A 24,543-nucleotide genomic window follows, 5' to 3' on the forward strand; every position below is an offset into this window, starting at 1 on the left:
ACAAGCAGCCTGCTCTGAATTCTCTCTCTCAGGGTGTACCGTCTATTCCGCACCTAACTTTCAATATATTCTTTTTCTTTTGCGATAAGTTACTCTATGCTACACCTCCTCTGTCGTTTAAATTCTTTTTTTTTTTTAGAAGAAGGAGAGAAAGAAAGAGAAAGAATAAAAAAAAAAAAAGAATGAAGGAGAGGAAGAAAGAGGAAGAGGAAGAGGGAGAGAGAACAGGGGTGTTGCTTTATTGCCCGGGCTAGAATGCAGTCTAAAAATGGGTATGCCTGTAATTGTGTTTAATAAAAGAGACATGAAAAAAAAAATGAGGGAAGAAAATAACTAACAAGCAGCCAACCAATATTTCATTTAAACCTGTAAATAGGTGTGATGTGGTACTGATAAGAGTGTATATTTTGTGTATTTAAAGTGGAGAGTTCTATAAATGTTAATTAAGTCTACTTGTTCTGGATCTGAGTTCAAGTCCTGGATATCGATGTTAACTTTCTGTCTCATTGATCTGTCTAATATTGATGTTGAAGTCTCCCACTATTGTTGTGTGGGAGTCTAAGTCTCTTTATAAGTCTTATATATCTGGGCATTCCTGTATTGGGTGCGTATATATTTAGGATCTTTAGCTCTTCTTCTTTTTAGTTTAAATTCTTTTAAACTAAAAAGACACGAACCAAGGTATCATAACAACTGTCAACACCTCTGTCCCTCAAGAACTGTCTTCTAAAGCTCTTGACTGCTTCATGAGCTGCCTTACCCAGGAGATCATGCCCACCTCACTGTAAAGCAGGCAGTGGCTGATGATGCAGAGAGCTTGGGGAACAGAAGTCAGGCATCCTCCTTCAAGGTGGGCGCTTTTTATTTACTATTTTTGAGACAGAGTCTCACTCTTGTCAACCAGGCTGGAGTGCAGCGGTGTGATCCCCACCCACTGCAACCTCCACTTCCTGGATTCAAGCGATTCTCCTGTGCCAGCCTCCTGAGTAGCTGGGATTACAGATGCCCACCACCAGGCCCAGCTATTTTTTTTTTTTTTATAGTAGAGACAGGGTTTCACCATGTTGGCCAGGCTGGTCTTGAATTCCTAGTCTCAAGTGATCCACCCACCTTGGCCTCTCAAAGTGCTGAGATTACAAGTGTGAACCACGACACCCAGCCAAGGTGGGGGCTTTGTGGGGGCAATTCATCCTCCAGAGCCACCATCAGGCTCAGGCTGAAGGGTGACTCGAGCCAAGCCCACATCATGTCTTTCTCCTTGGCTCCTTCCCCTACACTATTCTGTCTTCCTCACCTGCTTCTGACAGTCCTCTGTTAATAAATCTCTTTCACAGCGACCCGAATCACATGGTTTTCTTCAGTGGCAGTGGACCTAAGATGCAGGGCTGGTGGGTGGCACCACCGGGACCAACCCACCTGACAGGGGTCCCTGACCCAGATGCAGCTCCCAAACCCCTCTGCCCTGCCACGACCCAGCGTGCAGTCCATTTGCAGTGCAGCCCTCCTTGGACCGGGGCTGCCAACGTCTTACCTTTATACATTTTCTGAGGCAGAACCAGGCATGCTCTCCATCCCTCACCTAACTGTAGGGTAAATGCCTCAGTTTTGTCAAGAACTTCCACTCTACTTCCCCGTGGGCTCCTGCTTTAAAATCCCTTATTTCTTTCTTTTCTTGCCGATGAACAGAAACAGATTTTTTCAAAAATACAACTTGAGAGAAAATGATAGATATTTTTAAAAAAGTAAAGACAATTGAACATATTCCTTCCATAAAAGAGAAGAAATTTTAAAAAAATTAAAAGCAATGAGACAATAAATGTGTACAAGAACCACAAACCTTCCTGAAACAGAAGAGGACTTAAGCTTCGGCATAGGGCCGGGTGCGGTGGTTCACACCTGTAATCCCAGCACTTTGTCAGGCTGAGGTGGGCGGATCACGTCAGGTCAGGAGTTCGAGACCCCTTGGCCACCATGGAGAAATCCCATCTCTGATCATGACATGATTCCTTGGAGGATGCCACCGCAAACCAGTGGGCTCCCTGAGTCACCCTGGGAGCTCCAGGTGGGGAGGGTGAGAACGGTGGCATCGAAGCTCTGCCTGGGCAGCCCCAGCTCTCAGACCTGGACCTCCAGCGCCCACTCCCAAAGGAAGGTGGGCAGGGATTCCCACAGAGGGGACAGGGCTCCAGTCCTGGCCGATAGGGAAGGGACTTCGGGGACCAGCTCCTGCTCAGGGGCAGGGTCCAGGAGGACAGTCCCTGCAGACAGGTCAGCGGGAGGAAGGGAAGGACCATCTGCAGGACGCTCCACCAACAGGCGCATCGCAGCGGTCACCTCTCCAAGACTGGTCTCCGGTGAGACACCCCCTCCTCAGGGCACTGGGGAGCCATGGGGGGCTGTGAGCAGGACTGGTCAAGGTCAGTTCTGAGGTCAGAATGACCCACTGGGGCACCAGGTTGGAGACGGAGTGAAGAGGACAGACTGACGGCCAGGAGCCTGTGAGGGAGGCTGGGTGAGGGCCCAGGTGGGGACAAGGCCTGGAGCCACCCCCAGGTAATCCTCATCATCACTCCCCCGACACCCCTGCCACGCTCCCTCCCTGCAGTCTGATCCCACAGGGAGGCCAGTGGCAGTCTCTGGACACCTGAGCCAGGTCCTGTCCTGCTTCTGTCCAACACCATCCACAGCTCTCAACCCCCATTGGGAAAGCAGCGTCCTCCTGTGGCCCAGGTGAGGACCTGCAGGAGGGGCCCTCTCTTCTCTGTCCCTGATCACTCCAACCACACAGCCTCCTCTCCGATCCTCACATCCTCCAGGCCCCTCCTCCCAGGCCTGAGCAGGTGCTGTTCCCTCTGCTCCCCCAGGTGGAGCTAAGCGCCCAACACCGCCCCTCGCCCTGAGAAGCTGCAGTGAACAGACAGAGCAGCCCCTCCCTCCGGCAGCCCTCTTGCTGATGACGGGCACAGGCAGAAACAGGGACCACAACAGACCTGGACATGGCTAGAGAAAGATGGAGACGGAAGGATGAGAAGTAGAAGGGAGATGGGGCAGGAGAGCTGGGGGATGGTCCCCAAAGACAGAATGAGAAACAGAAAAATGTGTGGGTGGGGAGGAAAGATAAAGTCCTGGAGAAATAGACAGTGAGTGAGAGGGGAGAGGGATGTGGCAGTGTCAAAGGGAGAGACAGAAACAGGGGAAGGAGAGAGCTCAAGAGGACAGAGGGGTGAGAGGCAGGGGGAGGGCGATGGGAAACAGGGTGAGCAAAACAGAGGCTGCGAGAAGGGGAAAAGACAGGGACAGCGAGAAACAGGCCCAGGGGAGAGGGAGGAAGAGGGAACAGACCCGGAAGGGAGCGAGAAGCAGACAAATGAAAAAGGGCTCGGGAAGTCAGAGCGAGAACTAGAAACAGAGGCAGAGAGGAAGGAGGGGTGACTGAGTGTGGGAGAGAAAAGGGAGGGAGGCCCTGGGTGAGGGTGGGAGCAGGTAGGGAGGAGGGGAGGCCTGAGAGCAGCTCAGCTGCAGCTGGGGCTGTGGTGCAGGCTCCCCGGGGCGGGGGGTGGCCTGGGCTAAAGTCCCAGGTTGAGGCCCCCTTCCCTCCCCAGCACCCTCCCCGCCTTTCTTACCCCCGCTTCTCCTTCCTGCTCCCTCAGTTCCTCACCCAACTCCTGCTGAAACCAGCCTTCCCTGTGTCTCCCCAGAATGGAGGGATGTCCTGTAGTGGGCTGGGCAGAGAGAGAGGTGCCCCTCAGACACACACGTTGGGGATAAAGCCCTTCCTTTGCTCTTGGGCCTCCCTTAGGCCCATCTGGGTGTGTGTTTGTAGGGATGGGGGAGCGGTGAGGTAGAGACCCAGATAGAGAGAGAGATGGGCAGCGAGCTGGAGGGTGAGGATCAGTGACAGCGATGCCAGAGAAACCCAGAGACAGACAGAGATGGTGGAGATGCAGAAACAAAGAGACAGAGAAGCAAGAGGGAGACAGAGACCAAAACACAGTCACACAGACACACAAGCAGAGCCAGATCCTGAGAGACACAGTGAGACCAGACATACAGAGACAAGGAGAGAGACCTAGGCAGCCCCCGGGAGGGTGGTACACCCCCAATGGCTGGACCAGAATGTTCCCTCCCTCCCTCAGTTGCCAGCCTCATCTAAGGGGAATGCCTTATGCATCCCAAAGTACACAGACTACTATCCTTCAGATTTTTCCCTCTGAAAATCAACCCAAACCATTCCAACCACTTAACCATACCAACCCAAACCAACTCTCATGTCATTCAGTCCAATACCAATCCAATTTTACTTAACTCTATCCCCAATTCTAACCACAACCACTACTCCACTGCACATTCTAACTGCTCTTTCTGTTCCACCCCCTAATTCCTATCCTCATTATTTTCCCTCGGCTAAAAGAAACCAAACCCAACCCTATTCCTACTCTTAAACCTGTTCCCATACCTCTTCTCACTCCCAGCTCTGATCTTAGGACCCTCCAAACATGCACACACCACGGTGTCCATCAGGTGCCCTGAGTAGTCCATATTACAAGATGTGTCTGAAATAATGCTGATGTTGGCACGATACAACCTATCAAGGCGACCCACCAGGGAAGATCCTGAACTTGAGGAGGACCCATAAATTCAGGACCCTACCCTCTTCCCAAAAGCCACGTAGTTCAGGTTTCATAGGCTGGACACATCTGACTTTTCTCTAGCATCTTGTGACCCAAGCCTCCCTGCGGTCCTAGGCTCCTCCCTATGGACACAAAGCCTAAGTCAGACACCATGGTGGACACAAGGGGGCAGACGTGGGCAGTGCCATGTGATACCTGTGACTAGAGAGGCCCTCCGGTTATGCTGGATAGTCGCGCCGACGTGACGTCATAGCAGTGCGCCGGGATCCTCCTAGTGCAGTAATGTCAGAACATGCGCCAAAGGCCCTTCAGCTGTTCAGAGCCTTCCCGGCTCCTGCTGGCCCAGCAATTATAGGAAGCTGAGCAGGAGGGTGGTTACCCACAAGCTGAGTGTGGAGAAGACAGAAAGACCCAAATGTTAGCAATCATGGGTCCCCAAACCCTATGATAATCTGAAATTCCACTTACCACTTCCTGAGACCCTAGTACCAATGGCCCCTACTCCTGCCTTTAAGCCAAGTTCCAATGTGTGGGCACACGCCCACTGGGCTGTAGTCCCCAAGCTCCAGTACTCGGAATAGAAGGGTCAAAGACTCTCTCCCCACACCCATTAAAATACAAGAGTCCAGAGTCCCAACATTTTCCTTCCCCAAGACCCAGGACTCCCAGTTCTCAGACTTCTCCAACCCCAGGTACAGAACCCATGGGTCCTACTCCAGCCACCTTTTTCAGGACCCCAGCCCTTGCCTTCTTACCAAATTTGGTAGTGGGCCTCAGACAGCTCACAGTGGGGGACAGTGCATGAAGAACTACAAAGTGTCCACGTTTAAAGAGAGTAGCTTGCCAAGGTTGGGAGCAGAGCACACACTCCTCAGTTCCCAGGACCTAGTCACCGTCCTGGGCCTCTGGGATGGCGGTAGAGGATCCATGAGGACAGGGTCCTTCTCACCTCCTATTCCCTGGCTGTGCCCTCATCTACCTACATTTCTTCACTTATGCCTTCCCCTCAATTTCTCCAGGAGTCCCTGATGTGTTTCTACAATACTGTTTGCTCTCTAGCTTTAAAAAAACTTTTGCCTTTTTTCCCTGGAACTGTATCCTTTTTTGTTCCCACCACCCATCTCATGTGTTACAGGTTCCCCAAAGAGAGAGAAAGGGGAAAAGACCAGAGAACAAGAAGTTCTCTGTGGTTGGGGATGAAGATAAAGACACTGGATGCAGTGTTTGGGCAGGTGGTCACTTGGAGCCAGTCATTCAGGGTCATTCAGCTGTCACAGATAGTAAATGGATATGACACTCAGTATGTATGACACACAAATTTGGTCCCAGAGTTTGTGCATCTCGGCCAAACTCAGAGTTATACAAGGGCACAGATGTGGCCATACTAGATTGTGGACCTACATACATGCACAACCAGACTTTCAAACATAGGTACTGCTATGGACAGCACTTATAGCTTACCTTCACTTAACATATAAATAGGTCTCAGCTTCAAGAATCGCTACATGAACATTGATATTTGTATGTAAGTGTGGACAGTTATGACATGGGTGTGCATGCGCATACACAGACACACACACACACACACACACGGCTTTGGACATAGAAGCTCGGACCCAAATCTACACTTCACTGTAGGTCTGGATACTCAGTGTTACAGATGCACACACTTGCACACAAGCTCTGAACATAGAAGGTGTGGCCTTAGTAAAGGTACACAGGAGAGAAACACTGATATGCAGTGTCAGGTTTGACTTGGAGGGGCCATATTCTCAGTAACCCCCTGAAAACCAATTCACAGACATGGGTCTATGGTATGGTGGTTGCATCCAAGTGTATGACCACCTGGGATCAAACATATTAGTTCTTAATCTTTGAGAAAATTATTTGACCTCAGTGTCTTTCCATTTCCTAACTTGTTAATGGGGATTTTCTTTTCCTTTTTCTTTTTTTTGAGACGGAATTTTACTCATGTTGCCCAGGGTGGAGTGCAATGGCATGATCTCGACTCACCGCAACCTCCACCTCCCAGGTTCAAGTGATTCTCCTGCCTCAGCCTCGTGAGTTAGCTGAGATTACAGACATGCATCACTAAGCCTGGCTAATTGTGTATTTTTAGTATACGGAGACAGGGTTTCTCAATGTTGGTCAGATTGGTCTCGAACTCCCGACCTCAGGTGATCCACCCACCTCAGCCTCCTAAAGTGGTGGGATTACAGATGTGAGCCACAGTGCCTGGCCCTGGGGGTTTTCTTAAGACTTAAATAGGAAAATGTGTCTTTGTGTATATACATGTGTCTGGGTGTGCATGATAATGCCTGGCACACAGTAACTGTAATACACAGTAATAAGTATCAGTTATTTTAGTCAAGGACACATCACTTAGTATGACACATATACGTGGATATTCAGATTGTGGAAACAAATACAGCCAAAGTCAGACAGATGTGCAGCCCCAGATATAGAGAGTCAAGGCTAATACTATGATTCATCCCTAAAGCCACTTAGTGGTGATTCAAAGTTGCAGACTCCAACCCCAGGGACCAGACATTCAAATACAGGCTCATAGATTTGATTCCAGGTAATTCCCAGGCACAGAACTGGGAATTTATGGGAAAGACATATTCTGGAGACACAGGCAGCTAGGACAAGAAAGATTTATCCATTTCTAGATCATCTCCCAAGTCAGACACTTGGTGTTGACGGCTACTCATTAGTTTTCCCATATGGGGACATAGTTACATGTGTGGGCAGGTAGTGGACAGTAGGGTCTTTAACATCCACCACATACACATGTACACACACACACACACACACACACACACACACACAACTGCACTATGCAGTTACCAAGAGGGACTTTTCACAGTCAGAAGACCGTGAGTCTCTACACTGGGAAATGTGGATATGTCCTCTCAAAGGCAAATCCACAGGTAAACAGACAGCAACAATAGGGCACATACAGATGAGATCCCCATATTTTTCCTGCTGTCACTGGGAACTGCACCTGGAACAATGGTGAGGCTAGGGTAACACAGATGTGGCAGACAAGGAGTATAAGGAAGAAATATAAGGTTGTTCTACAGGGAAGTTGAGAGCATTTAAATTATGATTCTAAGAAAAAGTTCTCCATGGGCCTCTCATGTTTCTACATGTCTTCTAAGAAAACAAAAAAAAAAAGTTCCTTTGGACTATCAAGGATGTTTGGCTAGCAAGCAATCTTGCAAATGATATTTTCAACAGAACAGCTTTGCTTACCGGCCAGTGTAATAAAGATAATATGTCCCTTAAAACAGATTTGTTTAGTGTTCAGTAAAATAAATGTAGAGAGCAGGTCTGTTTGTGGCTGGGATAACGTTAACGAAGAACTTCCTCTTGGACAAATATGAACAGTCCCCTTATAAGATTCAGCATTCCTAAGGTCAGGTTTCTCAGCGGTGGAGAAAGCACTGTGTGCACAGGATCCCCCTGGACTTCTCTGGTCATTCCTGTGGGACTTGGGGTCAAGGTGAACTAATGTGAATACAAAGCTCATGCTGCCTGCTGTGCTGTGAGTAATAAAGTCCTTTGTCTTTGATCCAGAATCTGGTGTGTTCTGCCAGGATCCATAAAACTGTGGCAGGCTAGTTTGTTTGCGAGTTGGTAAAATATCAGCCCCTTCAGAGTTTTTGACAAACAGTTGGGCACTAAGGCACACAGAATCTGGTGTGTTCTGCCAGTATCCATAAAACTGTGGCAGGCCACTTGTTTGCGAGTTGGCAAAATATCAGCCCCTTCAGAGTTTTTGACAAAGAGTTGGGCACTAAGGCTGCACCTGTCCAGCTGGAGATGGAAGGGTGGGAGGTAGGAGGGGCCCCAGCTGGGCACAGCCACATGATAGGAGAGGGATCAAAGCTGAGTTGAACTTTTCTGTGGACAGTGTAAGCCAAGCTGAAGCCGAACCTTCCTGGCCCTACTTGGATCCTTCCAGACACAAATTCATCCCACCTTCGGCAAAATAAATTTCCTTTTGCCATTTGTCTCTCCTCCTCCCCAACATCCTCTTCCTCTTGGGTTCTCCCTCTTGGGAGAGGTCACTGCTTCCTCAGGCACCAGGATAGATGCCAAATGCCCCACATCCTGCCAGACACTGGCCACATCCCATCTGCCCCCTGGATCTTCATTTTTAAAGCCTCAGGCTGAATCCTCTAATTAGAACCTTCCCCCAGCCTCCTCACCATAATCAGAGTCTTCCCATATGTCTTCATTCCAATGTTGGGGATCCCTACCCTTTCCAATTATGCCTTCGCTTTAATGCCAGACAGCCTGTATGCTGAGGATTTAATTAGCATTGTAATTCAGCCACTCATACAATAAGATTCTAGGTTTGATTTTCAGAAATCTCAGCCCTGTGGCTACAGGAAATAAATGTTTCTTTCAACATAGACATAGCAACTTTAGATTACTTCTTCAGTCTGTGACCTGGGAATTTAAAGTCCTGTGCTCATTCTTTTCTTTTCAACTTTTGCCAACACAACTAGGAGCAATCATCCAATTTCATTATGCTTGTTACTTAAAAAAAATATTCCAAAGTATCATATACACGATCACCCCAGACATTGCCCCTTTATTTTATTAGGACTATCCAGTGGTGATATTTTGTGTATCTCTATTGCCACATCACACCATGGACTTCTATTTCTGTTTGTATTACTGAAAATAAGTCTATTGGTGCCTTTAGATTTATTCTCATTACAGAACTAATTCCAAGAATGAGAAATGCCAGAATTCAGAAAGCTCATCCTTAAGACTTCCTTTCTCTAGAAGCACTAGTAAAGTTTGTCTCAGACAGAATTTTTAGAGAAACAGAAAAAATAAGATGCACACACGCAAATATACACATGCAAAGAGACAGACAGACAGAGATGGAGACAGAAAGACAAGGACAAGAAGATAAAATCTGAGCTAATGGCAGAGACATGGAACCAGTAGAGAAGAAAGTCACTGTCTTCACATTCCAAGCAAAGTGCTCATTCTTGAATAGCTCCTGGGAGTCAACATTTGATCCCTTGGAATGTTCTGCCCAAGTGCCTTGGTATATGTGGGACCTTAGGCCATGCCATATGATTCATGCTAAAAATGTGATTTGTGATGAATGCCTGTTTTTGTACATCTGGGACCCGGACCATGCTATATCTGTTTGACCTCTGGGAAACTTCAGGTTTGGGCACTTAAGGTCAATTAGTAAGTACTCTATACTTATCCTACAGACCCCAAATAAAAACACTGGACACTAAACATCAGGTGAGCTTCCTTAGCTGGAATTACTTCATACATATTATCATATATCCTGGCAGGGAGAATTATGTGCTGACCATAAGACTCTACTGGGAGAGAATAACTGTCAGATGTGCCCCCATCCTAAGGCAAAGGCCCCCACCTGGCTAGTTCCTCTATCAGCTTGGTCAGCTACACACCACAAGGTCCTCAGCCTAATAGGTTTCACTTCCTGCCAGTATGAAAACTTCGTAAAGCAAGACTAGTAACTGCAAGTTTTCCTGTTTTCTCCACACTCCAATCTGTACGTCTGCTTTGTTTGGTGATTTGAATGTGTATCCTATGAATGTAACAAACCATAATAAACCACAGCATGACGGCTCTTTATTTCTGTAAGTCCTACTAGGAAATCATCAAATCTGGTTTGGGGGACCTGAACACATCTTCTGTAATGGATCAGTTTTCAGTTTCTCCCCTTAGTCCTTCCTTCAACAACATAGGAGGATACTCCCCTCCTTTCTGTTCATGGCCTTATCTAGGCTTCCCAGTGCCCCCAGGACAGAGTGGGCTGTGTTTTCAGCTTCCTCCTAGCTGTGTGAGTGCCTCGTGCATCGTGCCTCCAGCTTACGCAGAGAGCAGATCACCACCTTGTGTCACTGTCCACTCTTCCAGGGTGGGCCCCACCCCTCCCATCTCTGCACCCCACAAACAACATGGTCACCCACATCCTTGTGCGTGTCCTCAGTGAAACTGAGAAGTCTCCAGAAACAGCCAGTGTTCCCAAGGAGAGAGTGAAATTATACCCATTTCAGAAACACTGGTCTACACCTGTGTCCGCCCATTCCTTTTCCTAGCGGCCCTGGAGTCCACACCCGAGGTGCACAGGTTAGTAGGACTCAAGAGGCTTGGGCTTTAGTCAGGTGAGTTCCAAGCTTCAGGTGTCTAGCATCCAGAAAGGCCAAGTGATGCCAGAACGTGAGGTGAACTTAAACTTACTGGAGGTAGGGGTGGGACAGGTGCACTCAGAGGTTGGCCATGATGGTGTCCTTGATCCACTTCCGGTAATGCACCACCTTGGTGTACACACCAGGCTTTTCAGGCAGGGCACATGGATCAGGGCCCCATGACGTGATACCTTGAAGCACACCATTACAGACAAGTGGACCCCCAGAATCACCCTAAGGGTACAGGGGGAGAGACACAGTGAAAGATTGGCCCCAGTGTCTGCCTAGGCAACTCCATCTCTCAGAACTGGACAGGCAGATGACTGACAGCAATTCTCAGCTCTTAGGAACAGAGAGAAATGTCTCCAGAACCCACTCCCACAGGAATATGGGCAGGGATTCCAACAGAGGGGACAGGGTTCCAATCCTGGCCAATGGGGAAGGGATTTTGGGGCCCAGCTCCTGCACAGGGGGCAGGATCCAGGACAGCCCCTGCAGACAGGTCAGCAGGAGGAGAGGCAGGGCCATCTGCAGGACGCTGCCCCCACAGCTCATCAGAGGCCACTTCTCCAGGACTAGTTTCTGACTAGACACCCTCTTCCCAGGGCACTGGGGAGCCATGGAGGGCCGTGGGCAGCGCTGGGCATGGTCAGTTCAGTGATCAGAATGACCCACTGAGGCCAGGTGGAGAATGGAGTGGAGGGAGGAAACTGAGGGCCAGGAGCCTGTGAGAGAGGCTGGGTGAGGGCCCCGGCGGGGACAGGCTTGGAGCCACCCCCAGGTCAGCCTCATCATCGCTCCCCCAACACCCCTGCTGCCTTCCCTCCCTGCAGTCTGATCCCACAGGGAGGCCAGTGGCAGCCTCTGAACACCTGAGCCAGGCCCTGCCCTGCTTCTTTCTAGTACCATCCACAGCTCCTGACTCCTCAGAGGAAAAGGAGTGTCCTCCTGTGGCCCAGGTAAGGCCCTGCAGGAGGGTTTTTGCTCACTCCCGCAAACACCCTCCTGCAGGGCCTCACCTGGGCCACAGGAGGCTGTGGGAGAAAGGGGCTGCTCTTGTCTGTTCACTGCTGCTTCCTAGGGTCTAGGGCAGTGCTGGTCACATAGCAGGTGCCCAGTAAGCGTGTGCTGAATGCAGGAATGGGTGAACTATGCTGTGAGAATCACCCGTTATGTTGAGGGAGTCAGGGAAGGGGGAAGGAGGGCGGCAGATGAGCCCCGGGGAGGGGACATGGCTATAGCCGGGGAGCAGGGGAGGCACATGTCTGGTTAGCTTTCAGGTCCCAGCCCAGAATTAGGGTCTTCACTCACCTTTCCCCTCAAGATCTTGGGAGTAGGGATAACTCACCTTGCAAGTGTCTTTTCCGCCTGTCCAGTGCCCAGCACACAACATGAACTCTGTCACCGTCTCAGAGTAAGCTCTGGCACACATGTCATTGGAAAAGAGATGGAGGCTCACACACTGAAGACTCTTTGGGTGGAAGACTACGGGTCAGAGAAAAACTGGGCTGTGGCCAGGCCCCACCTGGTTCTTTGGCCTCTCCTCCCTCACACCCAGGCACCTGGGCTCCCGACTGCACCATCTGGCCCAGACGTACACTCCTTTGGTTGGATGCTGCCCCAGCCTGCAGCATAGCAGGTGGTCCCCAGTGCTGGCTCCCGGGTGGGCAGGCCCAGGACCTTCACAGTGTCTGTGATCTTGGCAGCCTCCAGCAGGCAGAGCAGCATGAGGTGGTCGCTGTAGTTTTCATCTGGACCAAGGCTTTGATGTTTCAGAAGGCTCATGTTGTAGAGCGGATGTAGGAAGCTGCGGCTGACAGGGATGCTCTGGCCTGTCTTCAGGCTCAAACAGGTTGTGCCGACCCAGCCAGACATGGCTATTCCTGGGAAGAATGGGGATGGATGGATGAGGAGAGAGAAAATGGGGAAAGGTAGATGGGGCAGGGGAGGATAAGGTCGTCTCCAAAGGAGAGAAAAAGAAACAGTGAGAAAAACACAGGGGTGGGGAAGGTATAGTCATGGTGAATACAGTGAGTTAGAAAACAGGAGTGTGATCGTGTGAGACGAAGAAACAGAACCTGAGAGAAACAAAGTGGTAAAGAAAGAGCATAAAAAGGCAGAGGAATGACATAAACGGAGGGGAGAACAGTGAGAGTTAGGACGAGCAAAGAAGAGACCCGGACAGCAAGAAACAGATGCGGAAAAGAGGAAGGGAGAGAGAACAGATCCAGGAAGGGAATGAGAAGCAGACAAGTGAGAAAAGGATGCAGGAAGTCAGAGAGAGAAGGAGAAACAGCAGAGAGGAAGCCAGGGGTGATACACAGTGGGAGAGAAAAAGGAGGGAGGCCACAGAGGCATCTGAGGAGTGTGGAATGGCAGGGGAAGGAGCAGAGGCATGGGGGTGGTTCACCTGCTGCTGCAGATGGAGTGAGGGCTCTGTAGGGGCGGGTGGCCTGGCCCACAGCCCAGGGCCATGTCCCCTTTTCTCTCTCCAGCTCCCTTCCCCTCCTTTTGTTTTTTGTTTTTTATTTTTTGTGAAATGAGGTCTTGTTCTGTCACCCAGGCTAGAGTGCAGTGACATGACCTTGACTACACTGCAACCTCCACCTCCCAAGTTCAAGCAATTCTCTTGCCTCAGCCTCCCTAGTAACTGGGAGTACAGGCATGCACCACTTCACCTGGCTAATTTTTGTATTTTTAGTAGAGATGGGGTTTCGCCATGTTGGCCAGGCTGGTCTCGAACTCCTGACCTCAGGTGATCCACCCGCCTCAGCCTCCCAAAGTGCTGGGATTACAGGTGTGAGCCACTGCACCCAGCCACCTTCCCCTCCTTTCTTGCTTCCCTTTCTCCTTCCTCCCTCCTCAATGGGATGCTCCTCACCCACACTCACAGGCCCATCTGGGTGTGCTCAATAGTGATGTGGAAGGGCTGAGGCAGAGACCCAGAGAGAAAGACAGGCAGAGAGAAGGAGGGTGAGGCACATGGTGACAGAGATGGTGGTAGAAAGACCCAGAGATACACAGAGACAGGGGAGACACAGAGACAGGGAGGCAGAAAAGAGAGGGAGATAGAGATCAAAACACAGTCATACAGACATAACCAGAGCCAGATACCAAGAGACACAGTGAGACCAGACACAGAGAGACCCAAGCAGCCATGGGGAGAGTGGTCCAGTCCCAGCTCTCCCTCCCAGTGTGACCTGGACCAGGACCTCCCCTCCCCCTTTAATCTGAAGCCTCACTGGAGAAGTGATCTCAGGGGAAGCACCCAGCTGTGATTCCTGTGGGACACAGACATTCTCTTCCCACATCCCAAGCTGCTACTTACTCCTTTCTGCAATGGGCACCTGTGAGCACCCACTGGGGGTGCACCAGCACACCCCCACAGTGTGCCCATCCATGACTGTACACAGCCACCTGCCAGGGTTGGGAATGCTTCTCACACTCCCAGCCTCCTACAATCCGAGACTGGATGAGGGGTGTGGCACCTGCAGAAGGGTGCTGGGTCAGGGGGGTCAGATTGACAGGAGGGGCCAGAAGAGTTGGATGGGGGAGGGAGCTGAGCTGTGGGTTTGAAGAGACATAGGGGCGGAGGACCAGGACTGGGAGTCACATGAATAAGGGGTGCTGGGAGGGCTGGGAATTCTGTAGCTATTCCCTGCATTGGAGGGTTGGTGGCTGGGCCAGGCGGGGAGACTTCATGCTCCAAGAGCTGATCTGACCCCAGAGATCAGAGTCAGGGACATGGGGCAGCATCTGGAGCAAGCATCAGGTTGGGGGCTGGGTCATTTGCAGTGATTTGGGGTTTTGCACTGGGAGAAGGGAAACTGTGGTGGAAGATGTGGGTTATGAGAGAATAAGGGGTTTCAGAAACCAAGGATAAGTGCCCTATGGAGAGGTTTAGTTGCTGGGAGAGGAAGGTTTTGCAGTTTACCATGTCCAAGGTTAAGCAAACAGTTCTGCCTGAGTTGTTTTTTATTTGGTTTTTGAGGTTTTGAAAAGGGTGCAGATTTAGGGAATCTGAGAACTGGCAGTTGTGGTTGGGGGTGCTCGTGTTTTTTCCTAGGGAAAAGGCTGGCCATTGAACGAAGTGTCCAGGGCAAAGAGTCAGGGAAGGAGCAGTTCTGAGTCCCAGTGCCAGACTAGGGGTTGGGGGCAGCATTTGTTGTCTCAGTCCAGATAGCCTTGGGGGGAAGAAGGAAGTGTTTGGTGGAATCTGGGTTTCCTGGGACAGGATTGGGAGGCCGGGTGTCAAGGTCCAGGGGACAGGGTTGAATGCTCACAGCTGAATGGGAAAAGTCAGTAGACTGGCATGACTGAGGGGCTCTGGAGGCAGCCCAATGATAGGGTCCCAGGAACCACTGGCATTGAGAGAGGTCCTTAAAAGATTTTGAGCCCCATAAAGAGAAACACAGAGGTGCCCAGGAATTTCCACCCTAGTAAAGCAGCTGGGAGTAGGGATTTGGCTGGGCAATGGGGAGAAAGTTCTGGGGTAAGTGGGAGGGAGTGGGGACCTAGTGTAGGCATGAGGACCACTGCAATGTAGAGGAGCCGGGGCACATTGTCTGGGGTGAACTGCGGGCTGAAGGGACAAGGCTGGAGCACTGGGTGGGAGGGAAAGGGCTTTAGCATAAGAGTCAGAACCCACTCCCCTTTCTTTGTCCCCCCATCTCACCAGTGGACCCCACAGACAGGGTGATGGAGAGAATCAGGAACCGCATGCTGACACAGGTGTCCATGGGCAGGTGGTGAGCTTGGGGCTAGGGAGCCTCCCTGAGGAGCCCTATAAAGCCTTCATTCCCCAGGACTCCACCCCTGCCCTGCTGGCACCCAGAGGCTGACCAAGGCCCTTCCTATGCTGCTGGAGGCTGGACAACCCACACCCACACCCAGAGCTGTGGAAGGGGAGGGAGAGACAGCACTTGTTGTTCTGCACATATTAGATCAGTCTGGATGCATTCCCAAGGTGTGAGGCCAGATTGGGCAGCGCCTGTAGGTCATGGAGACATGATCCAGGGTACAAAGCCAGAGCAGGCAGGCCCAGGATGAACAGCAACAGGGGTTGGGATGATCACTGATTCTTGATTAAAAAATAACAAATTCTGAGACAGAGTCTCACTCTGTTGCCCAGGCTGGAGTGCAGTGGCGTGATCACAGCTCAGTGTAGCCTTGAACTCCCAGACTCAAGCAATTCTTCTGTCTCAGCCTCCAGAATAGCTGAGACCACAGGCATGTACCACCACATCCAGTTAATTTTTATTTCCTTGTAGAAAGAGGGTCTGGTTATGTTGCCTAGGCTGGTCTCCAACTCCTGGGTTCAAGCGATCCTCCCACTTTGGCCTTCCAAAGCAATGGGACCACAGGCGTGAGCTACCATGGCCAGCCCCGATCACTGATTCTCAATACAAAGTCTCTTGTGCCTAAGTCCCAAGTACTTCCTTTGCACCCCAAGACGTAATATGCGCTGAAATACCAGAATTGTGGGTTTGTGAGACTTCCTGGTCCCTATACCAGTCTGAGCCCAGAAACTAGACCTCAAACTTACCATGTTTCTGAAATAGGAGCCTTGGCATTCAGTACACTCTGTTTCTTGCACTTTCACATCAGAAAATAGTTCCACACATATATTTCTCCTTTCATCATAAAACTTTGTGATACAGGCTGGGCATGGTGGCTCACGCCTATAATCCCAGCACTTTGGGAGACCAAGGTGGGTGGATCACCTAAGGTCAGGAATTCAAGATCAGCCTGGCCAACATGGTTAAATCCCATTTCTACTAAAAATACAAAAAAAAAAAATTAGCTGGGCATGGTGGTGGGCACCTGTAATCCCAGCTACTCGGGAGGTTGAGGCAGGAGAATCACTTGAACCTGGGAGGCGGAGGTTTCAGTGAGCCGAGATCATGCAACTGTACTCCAAGCTGGGCGATAGAGTGAAACTCCGTCACAAAAAACAAAAACAAAAACCTTGTGATAGCACATATTCTCCAATCCAGAAATTTGAGTCTCCCAGACCAAGTTCCCTATTATTCAAAACCTGATGTCCACTAAACAATGCGGGGTTCTGATGGCTCCTCACTCCTCATTGTCCACGCCTGTGCACTCTATTCATACAACAGGAATTCCTGTTGACCTGCCCTCCTCGGTTAGAATTGTCCTCATGCAAAATCCAATGCCCCTTTCTCAATGAAATGCATAGCTATCAGGAGCCAGGTTTATACACTCCAGGATTAAATTGCAAGCCAGGCACAGTGAGTGGCTCATGCCAGCAATCCCAGTGCTTTGGGAGTCCAAGGCTGAAGAATCACTTGAAGTCAGAAGTTCAAGATTAGCCAGAGCAATAAATGAAACCCTATCTCTACAAAAAAAAAAAAAAAAATTAAATTAAATTAGCCAGGTGTGGTGGTAAGCACTTGTAGCCCCATCTACTCAGGAGGCTGAAGCAAAAGGATCCCTTAAGACCAGGAGGTCAAGCGTTTGGTGAGCTATGATCACACCATTGCGCTCCAGCCTGAGTGACAGAGCAAAAGACCCAGATGTGTCTCAAAAGAAAAAAAAAAAAGATTAAGGTGGCATTGAAAAATATCTCATTTTGGTGTCTCAGAAAAGAATCAAGAACAAGAGTCCTGGTGTTAACTCATTATAAGAGTTCCCTGTTAATGTGAACTTTATAAGATTTTTTAGATTTTGGGGGGAGAAAATGGTTATTTCATCTGTTCTGTAAAACCAGAGCAGCTTACACTGATCCAGACCCAGCTGTGTCTCAAGAATTTGACAAAATCGTCCCTCATTTCCAGCTGAATGACAAGATAAATTCCAAGTACAGTGAAGGAGTCAGAAGTGGACATAGATAATCACAATTCAAGACCAGAGTACTATGGTAGAGGGACATACATAGCCAATGGCCTGACTTCTTCACACAACCACCGGTTCCCTGGAATGACCATCTGAAAGAAAATCTCCCTCAGCTTGAATGAGAACCACCTGAATCCAGTGTCTCAAATGTATCCTCATTTCCATCATAACCAAAACGTGATCCAAACTAATTTAACACAACCCAATGCAACCACATGACACACAAGCCCAACCCATCAACCCAACACAACTTAATCTAATTCAAGACAACCCTAACATCTTCTTTCATTTAAATATCAAACCAAATGAACACACATCCTCGCATGCAATAGCCACCTCCATATATTCTATCTCCAAAACCAAACTTACCTCATCCCCAGTTCAATCCCCACACACTTCCCAGCCAACATTAAAAACAAACCTATTTCCATCCCAAAGCCATGCCATCCCAAATCACCTTTAAATTGTCAATCCCAAGCTCATCCGAAGCACAATTTTACCCCATCTGTAACTCAACTCCAACCTGACCCTCCATTCTGACTGGTCTTCATTCTCCATTTTCAATCCTATACCCAGCACTTTATCTGGTCAAGGAAATCAAACACAACTACATCCCACTTCTCAAGCCAGTCCACAGCCTCCTCCCCATCCGTGATGGCCCTCTCTGGCTCTGACCTCACAGGAGTCTGTGCCTCCATCCTCTACTCCTGCACACACCATGGTGTTCATCAGGGCCCTGGATAGTCCCTTTTATAAGATGTGGTGGAGATAAGGCTGATGCTGGCACAGTGCCTCATATCTAAGAGACTCACTTGGGAGAGCAATGGACTTGGGGCAAACCCATTAGTTCAGGTCCCTGTGCCCTCCAACCAGAAGCCCTTGAGATTTCCAGGATCCCTGTCTGACACCAGGCCCTAGCCTGGCACCATGCAGGCCACTCCCATCAGAGAACTGATGTTGGCAGTTCCACGGCTGGCGCATAGCTAGAGAGGCGCACTGCAGAGATAGTCGCAGCAACATGACGTCACAGCACTGGCCACGCCCTCACCGTGTGGATCTGGATGATGAGTGGATGACACCCAAGGACTCGGACATCACTCCTGCTCAGACTGTGCTTGCCCAGGTACACCCTCATGGAATTAGAAGGGCTGGTGATTACCCTCAAGTGGTGTAAGGATTAAGAGGCAACACTGAAGAATGGGCAACCCTCGATCCTCGGACTCTTCGGGAATCAAGAGATCCCATTACTATCACCCCAAACCCTGGACCCAATGGTTATAGCCTCTACCCTTCAGAGACCAAAGAGAGCCTCAAGCCACAAATACCCAGAACTCAAGCCCTCAGGATTTTTTTTTTTTTTTTTCTTTTTGAGACTGAGCCTCACTCTGTTGCCCAGGCGGGATCTTGGCTTATTGTAACCTCTGTCTCCTAGATTCAAGCGATTCTCCTGCCTCAGCCTCCTGAGTAGCTGGGACTCCAGGCGCCCAACACCACGCCCAGTTAATTTTTTTTTTTTTTTAATTTTAGTAGAGATGGGGCTTCATCATATTGGCCAGGCTGGTCTCAAACTTCTGACCTTCTGAACTGCCCACCTCAGCCTCCTAAAATACTGGGATTACAGGCATGAGCCACCGCGCCCAGCCTGGATATGGGATTCTTAGGCCACTCCCACATCAGAAGAACCTCTGGAGCTGGGACCTTACCAGTCTTCTCCCTTACTGACTTGAGAGTTCAGAACTAACAATCTCCCTCCAGGACCCTCACCTCTAGCTCCTTCCTCCTTTGAAACTCTGGAGGCTGGACCCACTCTCCACACTAACCCAGAAGTTCTGATCCCCAGCCATGCATCTTTAGGATCCTGAGCACTGCCCTGTTCTGGTTTTGTCAGTGGTGTGCTGCCAGATGTGGTCAGGAACGGGACCTAGAACTTGGTTAGGCATGAGGAAGCTGGATGTGACAGACAATCTATTTAATTGTGGAATGTTGAGATTGCCCTGAAGCCAAGGGTGGAAGGCTCTAGCTGAACAGTGTTGGAATGCAATTCTCCATGGTACTGTCATGTATCTGTGTGTCTTCTAAACAAAGACAGTAACACCTTTTTTTTTTCTGGACTGTCTTTTCCAGGATGTTTGTATAGCAGGCATCCTTGCAAGATGGTATCTCTCTCACATCCAGCATTGCTTACTGCCCTAGATAATAAAGATAATGTCTCTTACAACAGATTTGTTTACTGTCAAGGACAATAAATACAAGGTCTGTTTTCAATCCAAAATCGTAAAGATAATATCTCCATCAGGGACAAAGGCTAAGCAGATTTGCAAGTTCTCCCAGTATAAGATTGAGGATTCCTAATCTCAGGTTTCTCACCAGTGGCACAAACCCTGTGTGCACAGCATCCACATGGACGGCTCTGGTCACCCTGCAAGATTTGGGAAGGCAAGGTGAACTAATGTGAACATAAACCGCATACTGCCTGCTGAGCTGTGAGCAATAAAATCCTTTGTCTCTGACTCTGGAGTCTCCTGGACTCTGCCAGCATTAACAAAAGTCTGGCAAGTTAGCTTATTGGTTTGCACGCCGGTAAAATGTCAGCCCCTTCAGAGTTACTGACAGACAGCTGGGCACTGAGACTGCACTGGCCAGCTGGGAATGGAGATAGGAGAGGACCCAGCTGGATGCAGTGGGGATTACAGAGGCAAGAGGGTACAGAGTACAGTGCAGTCCTGGTATCATGGCAGAGGTTAGAAAGAGCCTTAAAAGAGAGGGTTGAGGTAGGAGGTTAATGAAAGTCTGCCTCCACCCTCTCCAGGGCAGGGACATAAGGTCACAATTAATATCTCTGCAGTTGGTGACTGGTCGTAGTCTCTGGAGTCCTCAACATCCAGAGTGACCCTGGTCTAGTGGTCCCCCATTTCTGAGCCACAGCCCCTTCCTCCCTCAAATGAGGCCAGTAATACCCACCCCATAGTGATGTTGTGAGGATTAGATGAGCATCTGTAAGTGCTGAAGACAATGCTGAAGATAATGCCTGACACATCCCAACCGTTCAGCAGTGCAAGCCCGTAAGTGAATGCTTACAAACTGAACCTGAGGATGATCTTTGGGACTCTCCTGGACTCTGGACTGATGTCACAATGGAGGGTCATCTTGGGAAGTTCTAAACTCTGTACAGGAACTGTTATTATTTCCACTTTAAAGTAGAACATGAGTCACAGAGATGTTAAGTCACAAGAAATTGGCAAAGCCGGGATTACCCATTATACAGACAGAAATCCAGGAAATATATATGGGAATGCACATTAAGGGTGGGTGTGGAATAACGGTGGAAGGAATGTAAAGTTAGATCAGGCTGAATTTATTAATATGGACCCACCAAACAGAAATATTGGGTTTAACATTGCAGCTAGAAGAATTAGAGGGCTCTAATGATTCATTTGGTTGATTGGTTGAAAACAGTACCACGAGGTGGCCTACTCTATGTGAAGTTTAGTTTTTAAGAAGAATCCATCTTAAAAAAAAAAAATAAAATAAAAGATTCTTAATATAAACTTAGGTAATACTCTGATTATTCTAATGAGAAAAGAAATAACAAATGTAAATAGCAAATCTAAATGAAAAAAGGAATAATAATACATGACCTATTTAAATGAGTATATAATACCAAAATCAAGGCAATATTTAGAAGATGCATAATTTTTTAATTTTGCAATTTTCTTCAATGCCTTACAGAGGTTTTTTCTTGCATTCTTTTGTCCTCATACTCTTCAATTATTTCTGCTTATAATCAATGATTTTGTAATCTCATTTTCTAGGGGAAGAAAAATAATTTCATTTTTATCATATTTGATCAAAATTTGTTTTTCATTATTAGTCCTTTAGAAACATTTCTTTTGGCTTTCAAGGTTTTATTTATTTAAATTTCATATGATTTTTTAAGGATTTTTGCCCAATTTGAGGAGAAATAGTAGCAAATTTGTTTCAAATGTCAGCTGAAAGATTTCAGAACATTTCAAGTGTTCTGATTCACCAACTAATTTAGCATGTTTTATGAGCTAATGAACAAGTTTATTGTCCTTTTTTTTTTTTCTTGATGGAGTTTCGTTCTCGTCACCCAGGCTGGAGGGCAATGGCACGATCTTGTTTCACTGTAACCTCTGCCTCCTGGGTTCAAGTGATTCTCCTGCCTCAGCCTCCCAAGTAGCTGGGATTACAGGCATGCACCACCACACCCAGCTAATTTTGTATTTTTAGTAGAGGCAGGGTTTCACCATGTTGGCTCGGCTGGTCTCGAACTCTCGACCTTGGGTGATCTGCCTACCAAGGCCTCCCAAAGTACTGGGATTATAGGCATAAGCCACCGCACCCAGAATATTGTTCCTTTTCTTATTGAGGGATATTATTATGAGTTTATGTTATCTTCATCAAGTCACAGTTTGTGACAACAATAAAATGTCAATTAAACAAAAAATTAATGAATAGAGCTGTGGAGGTGGGATGAGATACAGAAACAGATGGACAAACAAAGAGGCTTAGAGAGGCTAGAAAATGTGGTAGATAACCTTTTTTTTTTTTTTTTTTTTTTGAGACGGAGTTTTGCTCTTGTTACCCAGGCTGGAGTGCAATGGCACGATCTCGGCTCACCGCAACCTCCGCCTCCTGAGTTCAGGCAATTCCCCTGAAACAGACAAAACATTAGCTGGGCATGGTGGCATGTGCCTGTAATCCCAGCTAATGTTTTGTATTTTTAGTAGAGACGGGGTTTCACCATGTTGACCAGGATGGTCTCGATCTCTTGACCTCGTGATCCACCCGCCTCAGCCTCCCAAAGTGCTGGGATTATAGGCGTGAGCCACCGCGCCCGGCAATAACCTTTTTTATCTTACACAAAGAAAAGGCTTCTTGACACAACTTCAGAAGCACAAATCATAGACCAAAATTTGCATGTAGTTCATCCAAATTTAGAATTTTTGCTTAGAGGGCACTGTTGTCCAGAAACTTGTATAAGAATTCAGAATTTCTTTTTTTTTTTTTTCAATTTTTATTTTTTTGCACTGTGGTTTGTACAGAATTTCTATTTATAAAAGATGACATATACAATGTTCAAACCAAAAAGAGAATGCACAGAAACTTCTATTTAGAAGGCACAGAAACTTCTGACATGAACTAGAGAGCAACCCCTAAAAAAAATTGGTCAAAGCATACAAACAGGCAGTTAATAAAAAAGAAAAGTCAAAAAGTGAATGTGGGGAGAAAATGGTGGCTGGGAAGCAGGGCTAACCTGCAGCTCCCACTCAGAAGAACAGAGCAGCATGTGGAGATTCACATCTTGAATTTTTGCTCCAAGAACTACCGCAGGAACATACCAGGAAAGCCAAGAAAACCCACAGACCCTTTGAAGGAAGCAAATTGCTGCTGCAGGCTCCAGGAGACGGCATAAAAGCTGTGAGTGCCCTAAGTGTGAAAGTGTGAAAGGGGGATTGTCTGCCCCCGAACATACATCCTCACTGGGGAATCCGAAGGTCCAGACCACTGGAAAAGGATTTGATCTCACCTGGAGCTGAGATGAATTTAGAGAGCTGAGTGAAATATGGGGGTAGAGGAAGCAACAAGAAGAGCCCTGTGGACACTCTTGGTCCCCAGGGAAGCCATTTCTGACTTTGTCTCACAGGGGTCCTTGGGGAGGGCTGGCAATGGAACTGGGGAAAGACCACAGACAGAAGGAAACTTCCAGCTGAACTTTGTAAAAATTTCAACTGAACACGAAGTTTCTCAGAACTCAGGGGAGGGGGCAAACTGTGAGTGCAGACAGGAACACAGAAGCTGCAGCAGGTGGGGAGGCACGAAACCTGAAAGCCCTGCTTGCTTTCTCAGCAGGGAGGCTTACAGCCTGGGGCAAGTTCCCAGCCCTGCTCACCCGCTGTCTGGAAAAAAACTCAGTGCTTTGGTTGGGGGTGCGCATAGTGGGAGTGAGACCAACCCTTCGGGCTGAGCCCTGGGTGAGCCCTGAAACTGCCGACTTTCCCCCACTTCCTTGGTGACCCACACGCTGCAGTAGAGGCAGCCATAATCCCCCGGGGAACATAACTCCATTGGCCTGACAATCACATCCCACGCCCCACAGCAGCTGCAGCAACCTCCACCCAAGGAAAGTCTGAGCTCAGACACCCTGCCCCTACCTGATGGTCTTTCTCTACCTGCCCCAGCAGCCAAAGACAAAAGGCATAATCTCTCTGGCCCCACCCATCACCTGAGAAGCCCAAATACTTATCCAGGTGACCCTACAGCAAGCTTTTTTCCTCCCTGTACTACTGCAGCTGATGCTGCCTTGAAAGTGTAACCTCCTAACTGGAGGCCAACCAACACAAAACCAGCACACTAAAAAAAAGTACAGCCGAGGACTCCCATAGAGTCCACTTTACTCCCCTGCTACCTGCAATAGAACAGGTGCTGATATTCACAGCTAAGAGACCTGAAGATGAATCACCTCACAGGACTCTTTGCAAACACTCCCCAGTACCAACCCAGAGCCCAGTAGCTCTACTGGGTGGCTAAATTCAGAAGAGAAATAACAATCACTGCAGTTCAGCTCTCAGGAAGCCCCATCACTGGGGGAAAACACATCAAGAAAGCACTCTGTGGGACAAAAGAATTTGAACAGCAGCCCTTGAGCCGCAGATTTTCCTTCTGACATAGTCTACCCAAATGAGAAGGAACCAGGAAAACAATTCGGGAAATATGACAAAACAAGGTTATTTAACACCCCAAAAAGATCACACTAGCTCACCAACAATGGATCCAAACCAAAATATATACATATATATATATATATATATGAAATTGCCAGAAAAAGAAGTCAG

General features: G+C 48.5%; 1 protein-coding gene across 3 annotated transcripts in view; it reads right to left on the minus strand.

Moving 5' to 3' along the window:
* Positions 1-24,543, minus strand: part of LOC116540803 (kallikrein-2-like) — a 70,310-nt gene that overhangs the window by 10,296 nt on the left and 35,471 nt on the right. Inside the window, exons 2-5 of one of the 3 annotated variants that reach the window (XM_032264547.1) lie at positions 12,430-12,714; positions 12,180-12,316; positions 10,884-11,065; positions 3,779-5,017 (exon numbers count right to left, since the gene is read on the minus strand). In XM_032264547.1, the coding sequence (XP_032120438.1) occupies positions 10,910-11,065; positions 12,180-12,316; positions 12,430-12,706 (570 nt within the window). In that variant the 5' untranslated portion in view covers positions 12,707-12,714 and the 3' untranslated portion in view covers positions 3,779-5,017; positions 10,884-10,909. Of the gene's footprint in view, positions 1-3,778; positions 5,018-10,249; positions 11,066-12,179; positions 12,317-12,429; positions 12,715-24,543 lie in introns of those variants that run through there. The other 2 variants (XR_004264591.1, XM_032264546.1) reach the window with 2 other exon arrangements.

The sequence above is a fragment of the Sapajus apella genome, unplaced genomic scaffold, assembly GCF_009761245.1.
Source record: "Sapajus apella isolate SASKATOON/1434 unplaced genomic scaffold, GSC_monkey_1.0 scaffold144, whole genome shotgun sequence".
Lineage (NCBI taxonomy): Eukaryota > Metazoa > Chordata > Mammalia > Primates > Cebidae > Sapajus > Sapajus apella.